The sequence below is a fragment of the Rhipicephalus microplus genome, chromosome 7 (genome assembly GCF_043290135.1).
Source record: "Rhipicephalus microplus isolate Deutch F79 chromosome 7, USDA_Rmic, whole genome shotgun sequence".
NCBI lineage: Eukaryota > Metazoa > Arthropoda > Arachnida > Ixodida > Ixodidae > Rhipicephalus > Rhipicephalus microplus.
Genome location: NC_134706.1, coordinates 51,551,267 through 51,570,440, shown reverse-complemented (window position 1 = coordinate 51,570,440; position 19,174 = coordinate 51,551,267). Strand labels below are relative to the sequence as shown.

General features: G+C 45.2%; 1 protein-coding gene across 6 annotated transcripts in view; it reads right to left on the bottom strand.

The window, feature by feature from the left end:
- Nucleotides 1-925: 925 nt before the first annotated feature.
- The window catches only part of LOC119180032 (putative RNA-binding protein Luc7-like 1), a 47,831-nt gene continuing 29,582 nt past the window's right edge, over nucleotides 926-19,174 (bottom strand). For all 6 annotated transcript variants that reach the window (XM_037431165.2, XM_075869170.1, XM_075869171.1 and 3 more), the window contains 3 exons: nucleotides 17,139-17,294; nucleotides 16,076-16,153; nucleotides 926-1,227 (listed from right to left, as the gene is read on the bottom strand). In XM_037431165.2, the coding sequence (XP_037287062.1) occupies nucleotides 16,090-16,153; nucleotides 17,139-17,294 (220 nt within the window). In that variant the 3' untranslated portion in view covers nucleotides 926-1,227; nucleotides 16,076-16,089. The remainder of the gene's footprint in view (nucleotides 1,228-16,075; nucleotides 16,154-17,138; nucleotides 17,295-19,174) is intronic.

Genomic DNA, 19,174 nt, shown 5'->3' with positions numbered 1-19,174 from the left:
TACCATCGGCGAATACCAATAATAATGATTTATTCTACCTTCCGACTATTGTCTTTTATACGGTAGAAACTGCATTTCAATTGCACTGCTGTTTTTCAGCTTTTTGTCCATGGATTAAACTGACTGGCACCTGAATTAATGTCATTGGCAATTGGATTAAACACGGTGGCACTTGGATTAAACTCACTGGCACGCGGCCTCATTGTGTTGGCGCTTGGATTAAATGTTTAGCACATAGATTAAATAGTTCGGCACTCGTATTATTTTAATGGCGTGCAGATTATTTAAGCTGGCACTTGGATTAAAGTGAGCGGGCAAACCTGTAGATGTCAAAATGGTCATTTCTTTGGTCACATAATTTTTAAACTTGGAAGGTGGAAATGCCCTTCCAGTTATTAGCTGGTATTTGTCACGTAATTACAATTCTACCAAGGCTGAGAGAAAAATAAAAGCTTTAGTCTGCAGTTCAAGTGCTGCAGAAAAGAATGGTACCAAGTTTGTTTCGATATCTTCACAGAACTTGCTCAAAACTTCCGTAAGGCACATTCACTTCACAAAAAAAAAAGAATGCTAAGAAAAATTGTTTTCAGCTTTAAAAGCATTTGTAATTTCATATATTAAGCTTTTAACAAAAATAAATGGTTTTTTGCCACATTATAAATTTTTCCACAACACACTTTGGACTATAAGTACCTCTAATTGCAAGTTTTGAACGTCTGCCCTTTTCACAATTTTGTGCTATTTTGAGACCCTCGTGCCCCCTAACGTGACCCAAACCTAAAGCACACAGGCCTCGGGCACATCGTCTCCATCAAAATGCAGCCATCGTAGCCGAGATTTGGTTCCACAACTTTTAGGTGTGTAGCTGAGCACTGTAACCACTTGACCCCGGAGGCAGTTTCCAAATACACAGCACACAGGCAGCTATTCTCCCAAATGTTTATTTGCATTCATTGAACATGTGTCGAGTGCGATACACTTTACAGAAATGATGAAAAGAAACGATGAGGGAGAGACACAGCAGCGCAACGGTGCTTGAAGGTCAGCAATGAAACGGAAATGAAAAACTCAATTTGACGTATTTCCGTGAACTAGCTTTCACGGTTAAAGAGACCGGCAGTCAGATGCAACGCCGCTTGTATTTACAGATCGTTCGAGAAAGTCCTGCTGCAATGCGTTGGAACGAGTGCTCTTCTTCTGTCCTTGCAGCATTGCACTTCATATATCCTGCAAAAGAAACGGGGGCATGAAATCAATGAAGAGAAATTACACTGACATCCATTCGTTACTCAGGCTAGCTTTGATTTATGAAGCAGAGGTTGAAATAGTACCTACCATATGGAAATTATTAGTATCATTCAAGAGTTTTAGAACTGTACATGTAGCATTCCAATAATTCACATTTGCTATACAGGGCGCACACAGAACTTTTTGCTTATGCATACTTGCTGTTTGTGCACAATGCCATTACATCGATACAACACAGTACTAAATCACACTATTTTGAGCGACTGCACTTTAGCAGATGTAATCACAATCAGTAAGTACAGTTAAATCCCTTTATAAGAGGCATGCTTTGGGCAGCAGTTCTTATATCTTATATACCGTATTTTCTCGCATATAACCCGCCCTCGCATATAACCCGCTCCCCTAACTTTGAACTCCCCGAAAAAAGAAAAAAAATCCTCGCGTATAACCCGCATGCTTAGCTTAAAAAAAACTGTTTTGGGAAGTCACAGTCACAATCTCGTTTACAAAAGAACTTTATTTCGAAGCGATCGCCGCAACGTTGACGGCGCCGATTCCCGTTCCTTCAATCATCGCCCGACTCGCCGCTGTCGCTGCTGCCATCCGAGGCTTCGTCGCCGCTCTCGAAGACGCAATCATCTTCGGTGCCATCCAAGCAATTGCTGATGGCGCACTTTTTGAAACTCTTGCGCACCATGTCGGCCGGAATCGCCCCCCACGCATCCACGATCCACTGGCACAGCAGCGCAATGTCTGGCCTCCGCACGCGCCCCGTCGGTGTGAGGGCGTAAAGGCCGTCGGCCATCCACTCGGCATACAGCCGCTTCACGTGCGCCTTGAACGGCTTATTGAGGCACACGTCCAGTGGCTGTAGCATGGAAGTCATGCCACCGGGTATGATCACGAGGTCGGTGCGGTGGTCAGCGAGGCGCGCTTTCACTGCGTCAGTGCAGTGGCCTCGAAACGAGTCCAACACCAGCACCGACCGCCGTGCCAACATGGCGCCCGGCCTCTTCTCCCAGATCGTGCGAAGCCAGTCACAGACGAGGTCACCATTCATCCACGCGTTATCTTCGGTTCGCACAACAATCCCTGGTGGCAGTGGAGTGCTGGGTAGCGTTTTGCGCTTGAAGATTACATACGGGCGCAGTTTGGTACCGTCCGCCAAAGCGCACAACATTACTGTGCAGCGTAGTTTGGTGTTTCCGCCCGTCAGTACGCTTACAGATTTCGAGCCCTTTTTCTGCAGAGTGGTGTCCATGGGCATCTCGAAGTACACGGGCGTTTGATCGGCATTTCCCACCTGGGAGAGCAAGTAGTTGTGCTCCTTCCGCAGCCCGATGACGTAACGTTGATAGCTCAACAGCTTATCCTCGTAGGCGTTGGGAAGCCGCTGGCACATAGTCGTTCGCCGCCGCATCGAAAATCCGTGCCTGGCCATGAATCGCTGGAGCCATCCACGGCTCGCACGAAACTCGCGTGAGATGTTCATCTCGCGGGCCAACCTCAGCGCTTCCATCTGCGCCATCTCCGTTGACACAGCGTGGCCGCGACTCCTCCGCTCCTCAATAAATTTGACAAGCTGCGTCTCAAGAAGGGGGTACGCACCAGTCTTCGGGCCGCGAAATGCTCGCTTCTGCTTGTGTGCACTTTCGAGAGAGGCCTTTTTTTTTCGCCAGTCGCGAATGCAGGACTCGTCGACATCGTGCCTCCTCGCAGCAGCTCTGTTGCCGATTTCTTCCGCAGCAGCTATAATCGCGAGTTTTTCTTTCGCGGTGAAAGATTGTCGCCGAGACCCACTCATGGTGCCTCACCAGACAAAGCTGACCAACGGTGCAAACTGGCCACACCTGACTCTGAGACAGACGCTGTCAAATCGCTGTTGTGACGCTGTTGACCAAATCAAACAAAGCACGCAAAAAGTGAATAAACACGCTACGGACGGGATCTGTCTATGGCCTATGTTGGCTTTTATTGGCTTTGCACCAGACGATGCCGATGGGGATGCGGACTGCACGGCAGGCTATGCATTGCCGTGAAGCCGACCTCTGCTTCCGGATTATTCGCAGATAACCCGCACCCCCACTTTTCAGGCGATTTTTTTCAATTTTTGGTGCGGGTTATATGCGAGAAAATACGGTATGTCTTTTACATCAGTGTCTCTTATAGAGGGGTTCGACTGTAAGTGCATTAACATTAACACGGTCAATCACGACGAGTTGTGATGCCAATCATGAGAGATGGTGAGCTACAAAAAATGCAGCCATTACAGAGCCAGTTTCTACCAGTTCTAGCTCTGCATATAACGTATGGTCATTCTCAGCACTTGTGTGAAACGCTTTAGTTTTTACTGTGCCTATCACAGATTTGACATCGTAATTAATACATAATGAATCTTGTGGTAGTGCCGAGCCTTGTTCATTGATGAAAGGGCTGCTGTTCCAATCAGGAGTGGCCCTCTTGACAACTGGTGGCGATTTGTTCTGGGAGTGCTTTTAGTTCATAAAAAGCCCTTCCCTTTGGCTCTTTGACATAATTCTAGAACGAGCATCAACATGGAAAAAAAACGGAGAACCAGCAAAACGAGACGCACACGTGCAGATCAGCGGACAGAGATGGGGTGTGTTGCGTCACGCTACAGTAACTAATGACCAACTTGCCCACGCAGCAACCTTTCTCCATCATGTTTAACAGCAAAAGCTGTTATGAGATCACAACAAGGGTCACAAGCGCCGTAGTTGTCCATTGCCGCTATCGGTGTCCATAACCACTATTACGGCCCCTGACTACCTGCCAACCTGGCAGGTAGCCTCAAAAGCAAGCGCAAACATCGGCATTGCAGTTTCGATGGCCGAACACACGAGGGTACGGTTTTCAACAAAGTTGAGTCTCAAGAGGGGGAGCGCAAATGCTCTTGAAATTTTGCATAAAAACAATGAATTTCCGTCAAAACAACCCGCATAGTTTTCACACATGAACGGATGGGACAGCGCAGCTAGCTGCCGTGAAAGCGCGGGTCAAAGCTTTGGCTTTGTTCGCTACTAGATTCTTTGGACAGGAACACAAAAATGCTTCTAACCTATTGTACGTCTTTACCGCCTTTAATCTACCACTGCATCAGCCAAGTGCCCTCGACCTCGTAGACCGCTATCGCATCGCTGTGACCGCGAGTTCGTGCACGGCAGTTACGACAAACAGTAGTTTTGTTTTCAATCCATGTGCCTTCAGAGCTAAGTCGTTTTATGCCATCTATGATCGCAACTTACATGACTTTGTCCACAGAGTTTGTGAAAAGCAGCATTGCTATGACCGGTCAAGCATTAGCCACGCACACACTTTCGGAGTTCTGTCAATAATGTTGTCGCCATACAAGATTGTGTCGAACGACCGTGGTTTCGTCCAGAGCGGTTGTGGCAACGACAACCACACGCACTGTGAAAGACAGTGCTTGCGCTGATTGCACGCACTGTCCGAAGCTTCAAGCACGCTGCTCTCAATTGGCCTTCATTCGATGGTTTCTGTACTACGGTTCATGTCACACGCCACGATTAGGAAAAGTGTTCGGAATATTCGAATTTTAGCCCAATGTACACATAAATTTGGCTGGGGAAACTTACTGTACATTTAAATGAATGCCTCTCAAATTCGTTTATAATAAAATGCGGTGAGCTCGCGAAAAGCCTGGAGCAGACTGACCTGCATTTTTGTCAATGCGGCCAGATCTTGCACACGAATTTTGATTTTCGGGAGATTTTCATGGCAACCGTACAAATGGAAGAAACGGTCAAAATCTGGGAGTCTTCCGGACAAAGCGGGAGACTTGGCAGGTATGTGATGATGATAACACTACCGTATTTACTCGCATAATCCTCGCACTCGCATAATTCTCGCACCCCCCACATCGGCCAACAAAAATATGATTTCTTTTTTTCCTCGAGTAATTATCGCACCCCCGAAAACTGCTGCAATAATCTCGTCACTGATGATGATAGCGCACGCCATCTCTTAAGCATCAAGCGTACTATTGCAGAGATTCAATCCAATTCAAGCCAAGCCGAAGTGGTCAGTGCTCGTTGCGGCGTGTTTTGTATGTTGCGTCGGTAACCTTGTCAAGTTATGAGGCGATACTGAAGCTACATTGCCCAACAATAATATGATTGCTTTTTTTTTTCCTTGAGTAATTATCGCACCCCCGAAAACTGCCGCAATAATGTCGTATGCTTGTTCCAGCCACTGATGATAGCATGCGCCATCTCCCAAGCATCAAGCGTACAATTATTGCACGGAGATTCAATCCAAGCCAAGCCAAAGTGGCAAGTGCACATTGTGGCGTGTTTCGTATGTTCTGTCGGTGATCTCGTCACATTATGGGGTGATAATGAAGCTACACGGCTGCTTTCAAGTTGCAAGTGATAGATCATGCACTAAAGAACGGCAACAGGGCCACCGGTAGGCCCTTCGGAGTCTACGAGTTTTGTGTTCGCTACTGGTGATGGCTGCTGAAAGCCACCAAGACGCATTGGGCCTGCCGTGTGCCTCAAACTGGGATTGATGGTAAACTTTATTTCTTCAGAAGGAAACTGCGGACAATTCTCTTAAATAGCCATCAGCCCAATACTGATGTTCCACGCTTACCTTTTGAGGGCTCCTGTTCCGAACACTACCGCTATGCCCGCAACGTCCGCAAGCTTTGCGCATGGTATTCTAATTCTCTACTATTTGCTTCCACTTTTTGTGCCTCAAATAAATCTTGTCTTGTGTTGAACCTCTGATTTTATTGTTGAGGTAAGTTTTAATTAGTACTTCTTAAAGCTTGCTGTTAGTTGCTGGTGTGAGAATCCCGATTTGCGGCCACTTTTCTCTTTCGCTCTGTACGTTTTCGTAGAAAGTTTTCCCCGCGTAATTCTCGCACCTCCCGACTTTTCATTGGTTTTCCAGCAAAAAAAGTGCGAGGATTATTCGAGTAAATACGGTAAATACATACTGTTCTCTCTTGGTGGTGCAATATAGCACACAGTTTCTGTGGTCTCCGCGACTAGCTACAGCAATGCCCCGCAGCCAATCGCAGAGGCCATGGTATTTTACTAATTATTTTTTTTATTAGTAATGAAATAGTTTTCGTAAAATTTCAGACAAGATGCGTAAAATCGTAAGCGTGATTGAAATTTGTACGTTTTACAGGAAAATCAGGAGATTTGGCAGGTATGCACATACTACTGTCGCGCTTGATACTTTATGGTCATGGACACTCCGGCCCCAAGAAACTTTCAGTGCTCATTGTGCAGTCTTGAAGAGGGCCCGTATCCTCAGCGAGAAATAAACTGGTAACTGCATGGCGGGACGTTTAAGGGGGGACACTGTACTTGGTAAGGAATGCCACATATTTTCATGTGTTTATAAAAAAAATCACAGTGTAAGTTTTTGATGCTGATTTCGAAAATGTATTTACTTTTCCTCTAAACCAATTAGTTTTTGAGATATCCTAAAACTAATTACCTATTGTTTCCTGGTATGATGACACAAGAAATTTGTATTGCAGAGGTATTATTGACACATGCCTGTTTACTAATGAACATAAGGCACACAACGATAGGAGTGCTTTTTGGATTTCATAATTTTAGCAAGGTTTGTCGCACCTCGCATTTCAGTGTTGCAGACACACCCACGCTTCGATTTCTGGCAAAAATAAAATTCTTGAAGGTTTCAATAAAAAATTCACGCCCACCATTGTGCAAACTAAAGATACGGCTACATGTAACAACAAAAATGACAGTCCTAGCTGCTCTGGAGGCAGAGATATCCTTTAGACAAGTTTCCAACTGCAGCAAAATTTGAATCCTGAGAAATCATGCAAAAACACAAGTCCATTTTGGGCAGACAGTAGCACGGAAAAGCTGTTTATTTACAATGATTTGCAAATTCAGCTTTCTCAGTAGGCACCAGGCATGTAGTCCTTCTATTTGCATCACCTAAATGGCGTTTTTTCAATGCCCACTGCATGTTTTCCGCAGAGGCACACTTGCGAGCTGATGCAATCGGCATGGGCTCAGCTGCCAACTAGGCCGCTATCAGTTCGGTGACCCCTATGTGCGACAAATGTGCGTGCGTCATCCGCGATCCATCGTATAATGAAACGACGTTTTTCGGCTTGTCCAGATTAAGTTGATGTCGCAGACCGAACTCGCGCATTCGCTCATCAATTTCAAGGCTGCAAGAGCAGCGAGGTCTTAATATCTTTTTTACATAAATTGCCACATTTTGAAGTGGAGGCTACAGCGCAATATGTTCGTTGCGGACAAGTCGTTACAAGCACTGCACCTGTTACCAGTAGCCTCCATTGCGCGGGCGGTGAGCACATTCACCGTAAACAAATTTTCTGTTGTTTGTCCACTCGTGGCGAACTCCACTCTGACGACTCGTCAAGCAGTTCACACGCAAATGAGGTCGTTTCATCAGACAAAGGGAACCCGCAACATCAGCGCGTTTAGGGATAAGACTGCGCTTCCGCTCCATCATTGCAAAGATTGCTATCTCTCGTAGCTTCACTTCTGCTTTTTTACTTGCTGTCCTGTAACTGTTGAGGCTCCAAAACACGGCCGCTTTCAGCGATGTTGTTGACAATCGACGGGCTCGTACGTGAGTTAGGCCTACACCGACAACTCTGTGACCGCCGTTGAACATCACAAGTTTGTTATTCTCGCAGTCCTGAGCCATAGCGGGGCTCTTTCTGAAGTTCACAGCAACCGAACAATTGCCACACTCGCTTCACAAATTTGTGTTTCGCGGAACTTCTTTACTGCGACAGGCAGTCGACAGCACCAAGACAAAATGGCACATGTCAGCGCGCGTCACGATAAAGAAGCAGACACCGGAAAGGCCACTTGGCCAATCGGGTGCCTAGGTTTTGTCACGTGCCCCAAGCAGCCAATACAATCGCGCGCTGGTGCTTCTCGATGGCACGTTTTTGCTGAAAAACCAATGAGCAAGGCGAGCCACTGGTGGCGGGAAATCGAAGATGAACGACCCTTCCAAACGAGACCAAGATGACCACGATAGCTCTGTGTAACAGCAACGGTACGGCGTGATAAAAGCGCGACTTAAGCATCTATTTGTGCTCAGACCCATCGCACAGGGGTGTTATAAATTGATTTTGTGCCAGAAATAATGACGCGAGAGGTTAGAAACTTCTCAGATAAGTGCAAAAATAGTTGCAGATTCCAAAAATGTCAACTTAAGGGGGGACGCGGCCCTTGAAAACCGAAAAATCGCGAAAAAGTCGGTTTTTGAAAAACCACATTTTTGGGTTGTATGTCTCATAAACTACCTATTCTGTAACTATCAGCACCTAATTCAACCGCAAAGTGCAAAAAAAATACTATTTTCGAGGCCGCCGCGGCGTCCAAAACAGGCGCAAATCCCGAAATCAAACCAAACTTCGCGCGCGCGCCATTTCCGGACCATGCGGTCGTCCCGCGCCATCTTGGTGTTGTTTTGACTGTGAATTCTTTCTCTCTCGTTCGCCGCCTTGCAAAATGGCGTCGGCAGCACAGTTGAGACGCTATTGGCGTTTTCCCGCGATGCGATGCGGAGCGCTGATTGGCTAGAGCAGCGCATTCATATCTCGTGGGAGAAAGCGTGCCCGCCATTGGCTGCTGTGCAGCAGCGGGGGCGGTCGCTCCTCTCGATGGCGCGTCCAGCGCGCTCGCTTCGTTGTTGCTCTCTGCTCCGTCCGCCTCGACAGACGTCTGCTTACGAGCCGCTCTTCGCCTTGTGCTATCTTTTCGATCATTTTCTCTCGTTTTTTTTTTCTTTTTGCACTAGTTCTGTGCCTTTCGTCTTTGTTGTTGCGGGCGATGCCGGCAACGAAGCCGAAGTCAGTGCGGAAGTCCGGTGCGCGGAGGCGCGCTATGCGGCTTGTACGATCATCGAAATTCCGCTATTCTGCTGCGGGTGCCGACTGCGTAGACGCTTGCAGCGACGGAACTGTGTTGTCGGCTGTCGCCAGTCGAGAATCCGACACATCGAGTGTGGCTGGAGCCGCAAATGCACCGAGTGTTTCCGAGATCGCCGGGCTCGACACGTGCTCCGAATCGATGCCATCCAGTGTGACACCGAGTGCTTCTGATATCGCCGGACCCAGCACTTCGTCTGAATCGGTGCCATCGAGCGTGACACCGAGTGCTTCTGATATCGCCGGACCCAGCACTTCGTCTGAATCGGTGCCGCCATCGAGCGTGAGTGGACCGTCGCTTCATCTGCGGACGCGTTTCCTAACGAAGGAAGAAATCGATGCGAATGCGAAACGTCGTGACGCCGTTCGCGCTGAACTCGAGTCTACGCCGGCGACGCAGAAGAAATTTCAACTGATGCAGCCGGCTCTTGCACCTGCAGTGACAAGTGAGGGCGAACATTTTTCGCTCGTTCAAATGAACATCTTTAACGTCGTGCTCAGTCGCACAGTGTGCAAAGAATGTTTGAAAGGTGCTATGACTGCCCGAGAGAGCACCAAGCTTGGACTTGCAACAAAACTTGAAGTCGTGTGCGCCTCTTGTGGCACCGTCGATAAATTATGGACATCACCCCGCAAAAAGGACACGCAGGCCTTCGATGTAAATGTCCGCGCCATAATGGCTATAAAGCAAATAGGCAAGGGGCAAACAGCTCTTAATGACTTTTGGGCTGCCATGAACGTCTCTTACAGAGGTCTTCACCACAAGACGTTTCAAAAGCACTTGAAAGAGACGTTCAGGAAGCCAGAGGCCACCGCTTTGGAGAAGTTTTATGCTGATTCTGCCACAGCAGTGATCAAAACATATAAAGAAATGGACCCCAGCTTCTGCAAGGACATCACCGTAGTGTACGATGGCACATGGCATAAGCGGGGTCACACATCACACATCGGAGTGGGATCGGTAATTGACTTCTTTACAGGTCTCATCTTGGATGCTGTAGTTCTTTCAAACCACTGCCTTGGATGCCAAACAGGGCCCAAACCTGGAGATGCAGTATACGAAAGCTGGCAGAAGCACCACATTTGCCAGAAAAACACAGACGCAAAATCGGGAAGCATGGAAGTGGAGGCAGGCTTGACTCTCTTTGGGCGGTCTGTATCCAAGCATGGCCTGCGGTACACCACTCTTGTGTCCGACGGAGACAGCCGTACCTTCGCTGCCCTCACAGAAGAGAATGTGTACGGGCTAGTGCCAATTGCAAAAGAAGAATGTCTGAACCATGTTCAGAAAAGGATTGGAAGTGCTCTTCGAAACATTGTGCAGAAAAGTGATAAGCCACTGAGTGGGAAGGGGAAGCTGACTAAAGCCCTCATTGAAAAGCTGACAGGATATTATGGTTGGGCCCTGAGAAACAATTCAACTGACCTAACAGCCATGCAGCGTGCAGTGATGGCAACATATCACCACGTCACATCGACTGACCAGGACCCTCACCATGAACTTTGCCCAGAGGGGGCTCAATCGTGGTGCCGCCATAGAGCTGCAGAGGCAAAGCGTGAGCCACAGCCAAAACATAAACACAGCCTACCGAACTATGTCGCTGCAGCTATGCTGCCCATCTACGAAAGACTGTCACAAAAGTCGCTTCTTAAGCGCTGCCTGGGGGCGAAGACGCAAAATGCATCAGAATCATTCCACTCCATTCTGTGGTCTCTGATGCCGAAGGAACAACACTCATCCTTGATCGCAGTAGAAACAGCACTGCATGAAGCAGTGCTGCGCTACAATGCCGGCTGCTGCAAAGCAACCCAAGTGATATCGGACTCCATTGGACTTCAACCAGGTCATCTGGCCATCCAGCGAGCTCGTGAAAAAGACGCTTTACGCCTAAAAAAGAATTCTAAAAGACACCAAGAGAAGATGGAGGCCAGGCAAAAGAAGAAAAGAGTGCGCCAGGACACTTCTAGCTACTGTGCTGGAGCTTTTTGAAGAAAACACGTGTTTTGAACTTTCTCGGCCTGTTTTCTCAGAACGGATTTTTTGCTAGTTGTGGTGCTGAGGAAAGCAAGAACTCGAAAACCGTTCATCAGATTTGTGTGCCGTTTTTTTTATTCTGTTCCTGAATGACCTTGCAAGGGCGTAACAAGCTCCTTTTTTTGAAAATTGGTGCTGTTAATTTATAATAAACAATTAATTTTTGATGAATCTGGTCATTACTGGTTACATCAAATTCAAAGTTGCGTGAAAATTTTTTTTGGGGGGGGGGGGGGGAAATTAAAAAAAAAACGGCTTTGTAGCGCCCTGGGATAGCTATCAAGGAATGACCACAATGAATTTCAGCTTTCTACTATGTCCTGGGATTTCTCACGACTCTTCCTCAGGCACCCATGTGAAGCACCCAGTTAAACCTCAATAACTCTGGAACTAAGAAACACAGCTTCGTGAAACTTAGCAATTGTCCTAGTTTTATTGTAGTGAACAACCCCTGAAAGTTTCATCCAGATATCTTAAAAATAAAAAAGTTCGGTCTCCAGGGTAGCCTCCCCCCTTAAGACCCGTGTCCCCCCTTAAAGGTCTCTGAATGGGTGCTGCAACAGTTGTGACAACGGCGTGGCCAGATTTTTGTGCGTCACGCCAGGAGCTGAGGCTTTCGCGAGCCAAGTCCAAATGCCTTTTGACACTTGCAGCATATATGCCTAAACTACGCAATAAGTCTTCACCAATGACAATTGGAATGGCCACGCAAAAAGTCGGTGTTGTCACCTCCAAAACTGGAACACCAAGAATGCACTCCAAGTGGCTTGACAATGAACAGTGAGGACAAGGACACTCAAACCTTGACATAACGAACCCAGATATACTTAAATATCTATATAACGAAGTCTAAAGAATACTTTTGCAACATATGTAGGGAAGAATATGGGAAGAATGGGCCGGTGCGCCTGCATGCGTATAAACTGTTATGCGCGCCCAGTTTTTTCTATCTGTGCAATAAATTCTGATAGCGATTGGGAGTTTGATAGTGGCATCAAGTTGGTTCCATTCCGCTATCGCGCGCGGAAAGAATGAGTACTTAAACGTGTCGTTCCTACATGCGTATTCTGACAACGTGCGCGCATGTTTATTGCGAGTTTGCCGAGCCTGTGAGCGAACTGTAAGTTATACAATGAACTTATCTTTATGTAAAATGCAACTTCATTATTATGAAGTTTGAGTGTGGTCAGTCCCAACAACAACGTAATAAATTTCAATAGCTGAATGCACACATGTGTACATTTTTTTTTAAGTTTATTCGTGCGGGCAGACTTACAATCATGTAAATATGGCAAACACTTTGATGTAGCGAGGTGACTTCACCAAACACCCTTACTTAATAAGAGTGCTGGGCCTCTCAGGCTGCAAAAGAATGGGTTTTAGTGCGCGTGCCACGGAACATTCCTGGAGAGAATTTAATCCTAACCGATTTTTCGAGATAAACCGACGGTCCGACGCAAATGAGCGTGTAAATCAAGCACGCTTATCCCACAATTTAAGCTCCACTCTCTTTTACGGTCCCCACTACCACAACTCGCAGCAACACCAACACAATGCAATACATATAACTGGTTGTTTGATTGATATGTGGGGTTTAACGGCCCAAAACCACCATATGATTATGAGAGACGCCCTAGTGAAGGGCTTCGGAAATTTCGAAGCACATAACTCGTCAAACGCACACTTAGCAGCCGTCACAGAAACGTGGCTCACGCCTGATGTTTTAGATCATGAATTTACACCACCCAACTATTCCGTGATCCGAAAAGATCGCCCCACACGTGGTGGTGGGGTGGCAATATTGATAAGAAAAGGCCTCTCTTTCGTGGCCCTTCCAGAGGTACAAAATGCTGAAGCGGTTTTTTGTAAACTACTTTGTGACGGTACCAGCATATTGTTAGGTTGTGTCTATCGAAGCCCAAACTCGGGTGACGATTCTATCAGTGCAATTCATGATTACATGCAACGTCATGCTTACGGTTCACGTGTTGTACTCATGGGTGATTTTAATCTTCCAGACATTAACTGGGATAGTATGTGCTATACGTCATCAGCTTCGGATGTGTTATTTGACCTCATGCTAACCTTCAGTCTTCATCAGGTCGTTTCGCAGCCTACTCGCTCGCAGGGAGTAACTGAGAACATACTTGATCTAATCTTTTTCAGCGACCATTTCGACATAAACCGCATAAGAATTGATGTAACCCGCAGAATATCTGACCACGACGTACCAGTGTGCGTAGTTCCTCTTGGTGGCACCATGACCACTCATTCTTCTGTATCCGTTGTAACAAACTTCGAAAACGCTGATGACGATAGCATACTAACTCATCTCGCTCATGAATTTCTGTATTTCTCAGAAATGGGGTTATTGAATACATCAGTAGATGTCGATTCCCTTTGGCTTCACTTCAAATCTGTCGTACGTTTTTGTATCGCTCACCACATACCTACAAAAGTCAAACGCCCGCCAAAAAATAATCCATGGATCACGCGCGAAGTTATTCAGGCGAAGCGACGTTTGAAAAGGTTACGTAGAGCAATAAAAACAAAAGGCGGGGGAGAATCCAGAATTCGAAAGCTACCGGATGCCATCGCGGAATTTAAGCACAAAGCTAAACTTGCTAAACAACGCTATTTTGACGAGACACTACCTACGTTCCTTCTAAATAATCCCGGCAGGTTCTGGAATCACTTTCGCGCCACTAAAACAGCAGCATTACATCTCCTTCCAGAAGAAAAAACTGTTAAGGCCAACGCATATAACGATTTTTTTCGATCGGTGTTTACCGTTGATGATAACGTTATTCCACCAATAGAAGAGCAACATCGTACGAAAGTCGACCAATTAGACATCGCTGATGCTGGGATTTTCAACCTGCTACTTAAGCTCGACACCAAAAAAAGTAGTGAACCAGACGATATACCGAACAGTTTCCTGCAAAGATATGCAGAATGGTCTAGCAAATATCTTGGTCTCATTTTCCGAAAATCACTCAAGACTTCACAACTACCTAACGATTGGAAGATCGCAAAGGTGATACCGATCCATAAAGGAGGAGACGAAGCACAATTTTCAAATTTCAGACCTATTTCATTGACCAGCACATCATGTAAACTACTAGAACACATAAACTTAAAACACATGACAGTATTTCTAGAGCACATAAATTTTTTCTCCCCTAACCAACATGGTTTTCGAAGTGGTTTATCGACGGTAACTCAACTTACTGAACTAGTTCACGACCTTGCCATTACAGTTAATAACCGTGGTCAAACAGACTTAATTCTACTTGACCTATCTAAGGCTTTTGACTGTGTATGCCACAGCAAACTAATAACTAAAGTAGAAAATGTTTTCGGAATAGGAGAACTTTCCGCTTGGATAAAAGCTTTCTTATTTAACAGGTCACAATTTGTAGTCTATGAACAGATGTCTTCTAACACAGTAGCAGTAACATCCGGCGTTCCCCAAGGCTCGGTACTTGGGCCATTGCTTTTCTTGCTCTATATTAATGATATCACTGCTAACATCACTTGCAACATCAAGCTATTTGCGGACGACTGTGTGATCTATAGAGAAATTAATCATTACAACGATCACATTATGCTTAATGATTCTCTAGCTGTCGTGGCTAATTGGTGCTCTAAATGGCAGATGAAAATAAACACACAGAAATCAGGGATAATGACCGTAAGCAGAAAAACAAAACCATCCAACTTCCCATACACCATTAATAACACACTTCTTAATAAAGTTGAGGAACATAAATATCTAGGAGTTACACTGACTTCTGATCTCAAATGGGACAAACACATCGCTAATATAACTTCGAAGGCGCTATGCAAACTATTCTTCTTAAAACGAACTCTAGCGCTCTCAACAACGCCAACGAAGCTGCTAGCTTACACATCATTCGTAAGACCAGTTTTAGAATATGCAAACACTGTCTGGTTTCCGTATTCGCTGACTAATATAACCAAACTAGAAGAAATACAAAAGGAAAGCTGTAAGATTTATTTACAACAAATATAGACGCACAGATTCCCCAACACATCTTTTAACTCAGTCAGGTTTACAAACGCTGTCCACAAGAGCGAAACACGCTCGCTTAAAATTCCTTTTCCAGCTAATAAAAAATAACTACAAGATAGATTCATCCAAATACCTTTCATTTTCACAGGCTCGGCAAACTCGCAATAAACATGCGCGCACGTTGTCAGAATACGCATGTAGGAACGACACATTTAAGTACTCATTCTTTCCGCGCGCGATAGCGGAATGGAACCAACTTGATGCCACTATCACAAACTCCCAATCGCTATCAGAATTTATTGCACAGATAGAAAAAACTGGGCGCGCATAACAGTTTATACGCATGCAGGCGCACCGGCCCAGATCTGCTGTTCGTTAGTTAAAGCAACACATTTTTCAATGTTCCTTTCACAGTAGTATAGCTATTTTTGAAGTATGCTTTCAGTGCTTGCTATTCCTGTCACAACTGTTCCCTTTATATTTTCCCTCACGACACCAATGCTAACATAAGTTCCTTTCTTCAATCATGTATTTTATTTCTATCACTTTTCGGCATGGTTTCAGCTCTGTATAATGGCTATAACTTGCTTTGTATCTTGTGATTATTGCATACATTGTAACGTTTAACTTCTGTACTGTTCAAAGGTTATATGATCCTCATGTCCTGTTATTATGCTCGCATGTTTTACGCCTACATCCTTTTTTTTGTGTGTGAAAAATTACTGTATTGCCCAACTGCCACGCTCTCTAAGGAGAGTAGCAGTATTGTAAATAAATAAATAAATAAAAATTCAACAGCACTCACAGTGATGGGGTGCTTCACTTTTCCAGTCTGTGGTTTTCCTCGCTATCAGCCCGCTCTTGTCTCCTCTCACGCGAACCTCTGCACAATGAACATGTGGGCAGGCTTTATTTCAGAAGAATATAAAAGTGAAACAGCAAATCAACGTACACGGACAAATTATTGTTTTTGGAAGTCTACACTTGAAGTGAATTGATTTCTTATCCAAGTGCAAAAAAGTTACACTTCGGAAGGAGAGGACTAAAGGCATTCACGCCCGATGAGGTCCTCCCACCTGAAACGACAGTTCGCACACAAGCACGTAGTAGTAGTAGTAGTTCACGTAGAACATTGAATACATATATAATAATAAAATGACATTTTACAAGTAAATATGAGCAGTTACTTCTGCAATCGCAGGTTTATGAACAGAACAGAAAATCAACGTCAAAGGAGCCTTACTAAAAAGTGGCAATGAAAACCCAACAATGGTATGTCAGAGCGACTTCATGCATGGGAAGGGCAATTTACTCATACAAGACAAACTAATTGCTTCTCTTCAGTGTACCTCATATATAATTTAGAGCTGCACCCATCAGAGGGATCAATTGGGATAAATTGGCGCACAGCGTGCTAAGGTCTTGCATTTTGGGGCCCCGACTAGCGTACACTGCTAGAAGCTTCCACTGGTGCTCCAAGCAGTTGCTGTGCAACAAGTAGAGCGACAAGCTTGGTTGGCAAGTCTGCTGCTGCCGATGCGTGAAATACTAGTACACCGTTCGAAGGTGTCAGCGGGTGTCCACATGCTGCTTGCAATGAAGCACTTTTCAGCTTCTTCGCTTTTGCATGTCTGCTAGTGTGATGACCTTGCCCACAGTTACGCATGCTGGAGCCCCAAAACACACGACTAAATTTGCTGGATGCTGATTTTCCATTACCATAGCTATTATTTAGAAGTTCAAATAGCAAAATACCAGTGCGAATTGAATCAAATAGCAAACAGTATAAGAAAAATATTCTCCAAAATGTAAATGTTCACACGCCCGTGTTCAACCATTGTGAACACCAGCAGGCAAAGACTATGTACCTGCGCTCGCGAGGCGACCGCCGATGTCGACTGTCTCGTCGCTTCTCGCGACTACGGTCGCGCTTTCGGTCTCTTGGAGAGCCTCTGGAACGATGGCGCGCAGAGGGGTCCCGCGATCCTGAGCGACTCCGGTGACGCCGTTCGCGTGACCGTGACCTGCAACACGAGACAGCCACTTCAACAAAAAGGGCAAAACTTGGGGCCTTCATGCTTAAAGAGACACTAAAGAGGAAAACGATATTTTGCGTATTAACGTATTTCGCGTATTTCGCAATCCCGAAAACACCACTCTTACTGCGACACAACGCTTGGTAAGCGAGAAAATGCATAGAAAAGTGTAGATGGACACGCCACCTCGAGATTCTCACACCAAACATAGTCTTACGTAGCTTTTAATGACTGAAAATGATAGCCATCTGTTGGTGCCATCAAAATAGCATATGAAGTTTCAGAAAGCCTCATCAGGCCAATGTTGCGAGAATAGAAAAAATTTGGTTAGAAATTTCTGACGTTACGTGCAAAGTGTGCAGAGCGAAATTTAAAAATGAAACTTCACCTTGGATTTGCTTCGCTAATAATGAATGTATGATAGTGAAACGCATGGCATTACTCAAGTGCAGCATGTCAATCTAAATCAAGTCATTCTTTCTTTCTAGTGTTCATTTAGGCAACAGAAACTGGGTGATGCCGACTGACGATAGCAACTGGCATGGTAGAGGGTCATCATAGGTACCTCTGAAATGACCGTACAAGAGTAGGAGCTCAGGCAAGCTTGTGCTGGATCGTGACAGCGTGCAGCACAGTGCAAGAACACAGAAAAAAAGGACAGCAGAAAAATGAACAGCAACCACCAAGTGATCTTTTTTATTTTGCAGGAGATCAAAATATACAAGCACGTATGAGCATAATCAGAACATCAGGCCAAATCTCTTGGAACACATGCACACGATTGCACTTAAGGGGAGACACTGGTCTGAAAATTTTTGTTTTAATTTGCAGTATTTCCAGCTGAAATTTTAATGCAATATGTATTTTCACAGCTGAAAACAAATATGCAATTAGTTTTTTGCTATCACTTTTAGATTTCTAAATATTGACTGTTACATGAACTTGCATTCTGCCCAGCCTTTTGACATCTTCCTCATAAAATATTGCTACAAATTTGATATGACAGCATTCCATGAAGGCCAGGGAGAGCAACGAAACCATAATTTTGTTTTTAGCTTCATTGGTACCAGAGTTATGGCCTTAACAAGTAAGCTCATTAGAAATCTGAAACTGTTGCTTAAGTTTTTTGCTAATTAAATCACTATTGTAAATAAAAATATTACATATTTTTGGTTTTCTTGCACTAATCAATGTATAAGCTTTCAAATTCTGCAAGAATTATCAAAATCCAACTGCTACATCAAAAAATACTGTGGGCAATGGCTTAGTGTGTGATGAAAAATGTTGTTTTGAGAAAACGAGAAAAGAAGTTTAGGAACATGCTGAGCACTTATATTTAACAAGAAAAGGTGTGAATCGGTGTATTAAGCATGTTAGAAGCCACCAGAAATGTAGTCATCATCATTCTCCTTGGTGGCTTTCTTTTCATGGCATGCTTGAAGTTTTCAGCATGCTCATGCTTCTTCTCCGATGCCACTAGTCGGCGACTGTCCTTTTCTGAGCATCTTTCAGCGGCCACAACACTCTGCTGCAGGTGCAGCTCCTTCAATATGGCCGCATCTGCTCTCCCTTTGCCAGCGTTGAACCTTGCGACACCTTCGGCCATAGCAGCTTCAACGGTGAAAAGCGACGCGTGTTTGTTTTTGGACATGAGCGACCAGATGACGGAGTGCAGGCTCTCGTTTGGGTTCTGTGTTTTGCCTCGCTGACAACGCTCCAGCAATTTCTTGTCAGAGAGGCGCGTGTAAATAGGCCGCAAGGCATCAACCACATACTCCGGCAGGTTGTAGCGATGATTCGGAGGAGTCTCCTGCTTGGCAACAGCCTTGTTGTACTTGCACCATGACTCTTCACCAGCTGGGCAGTGA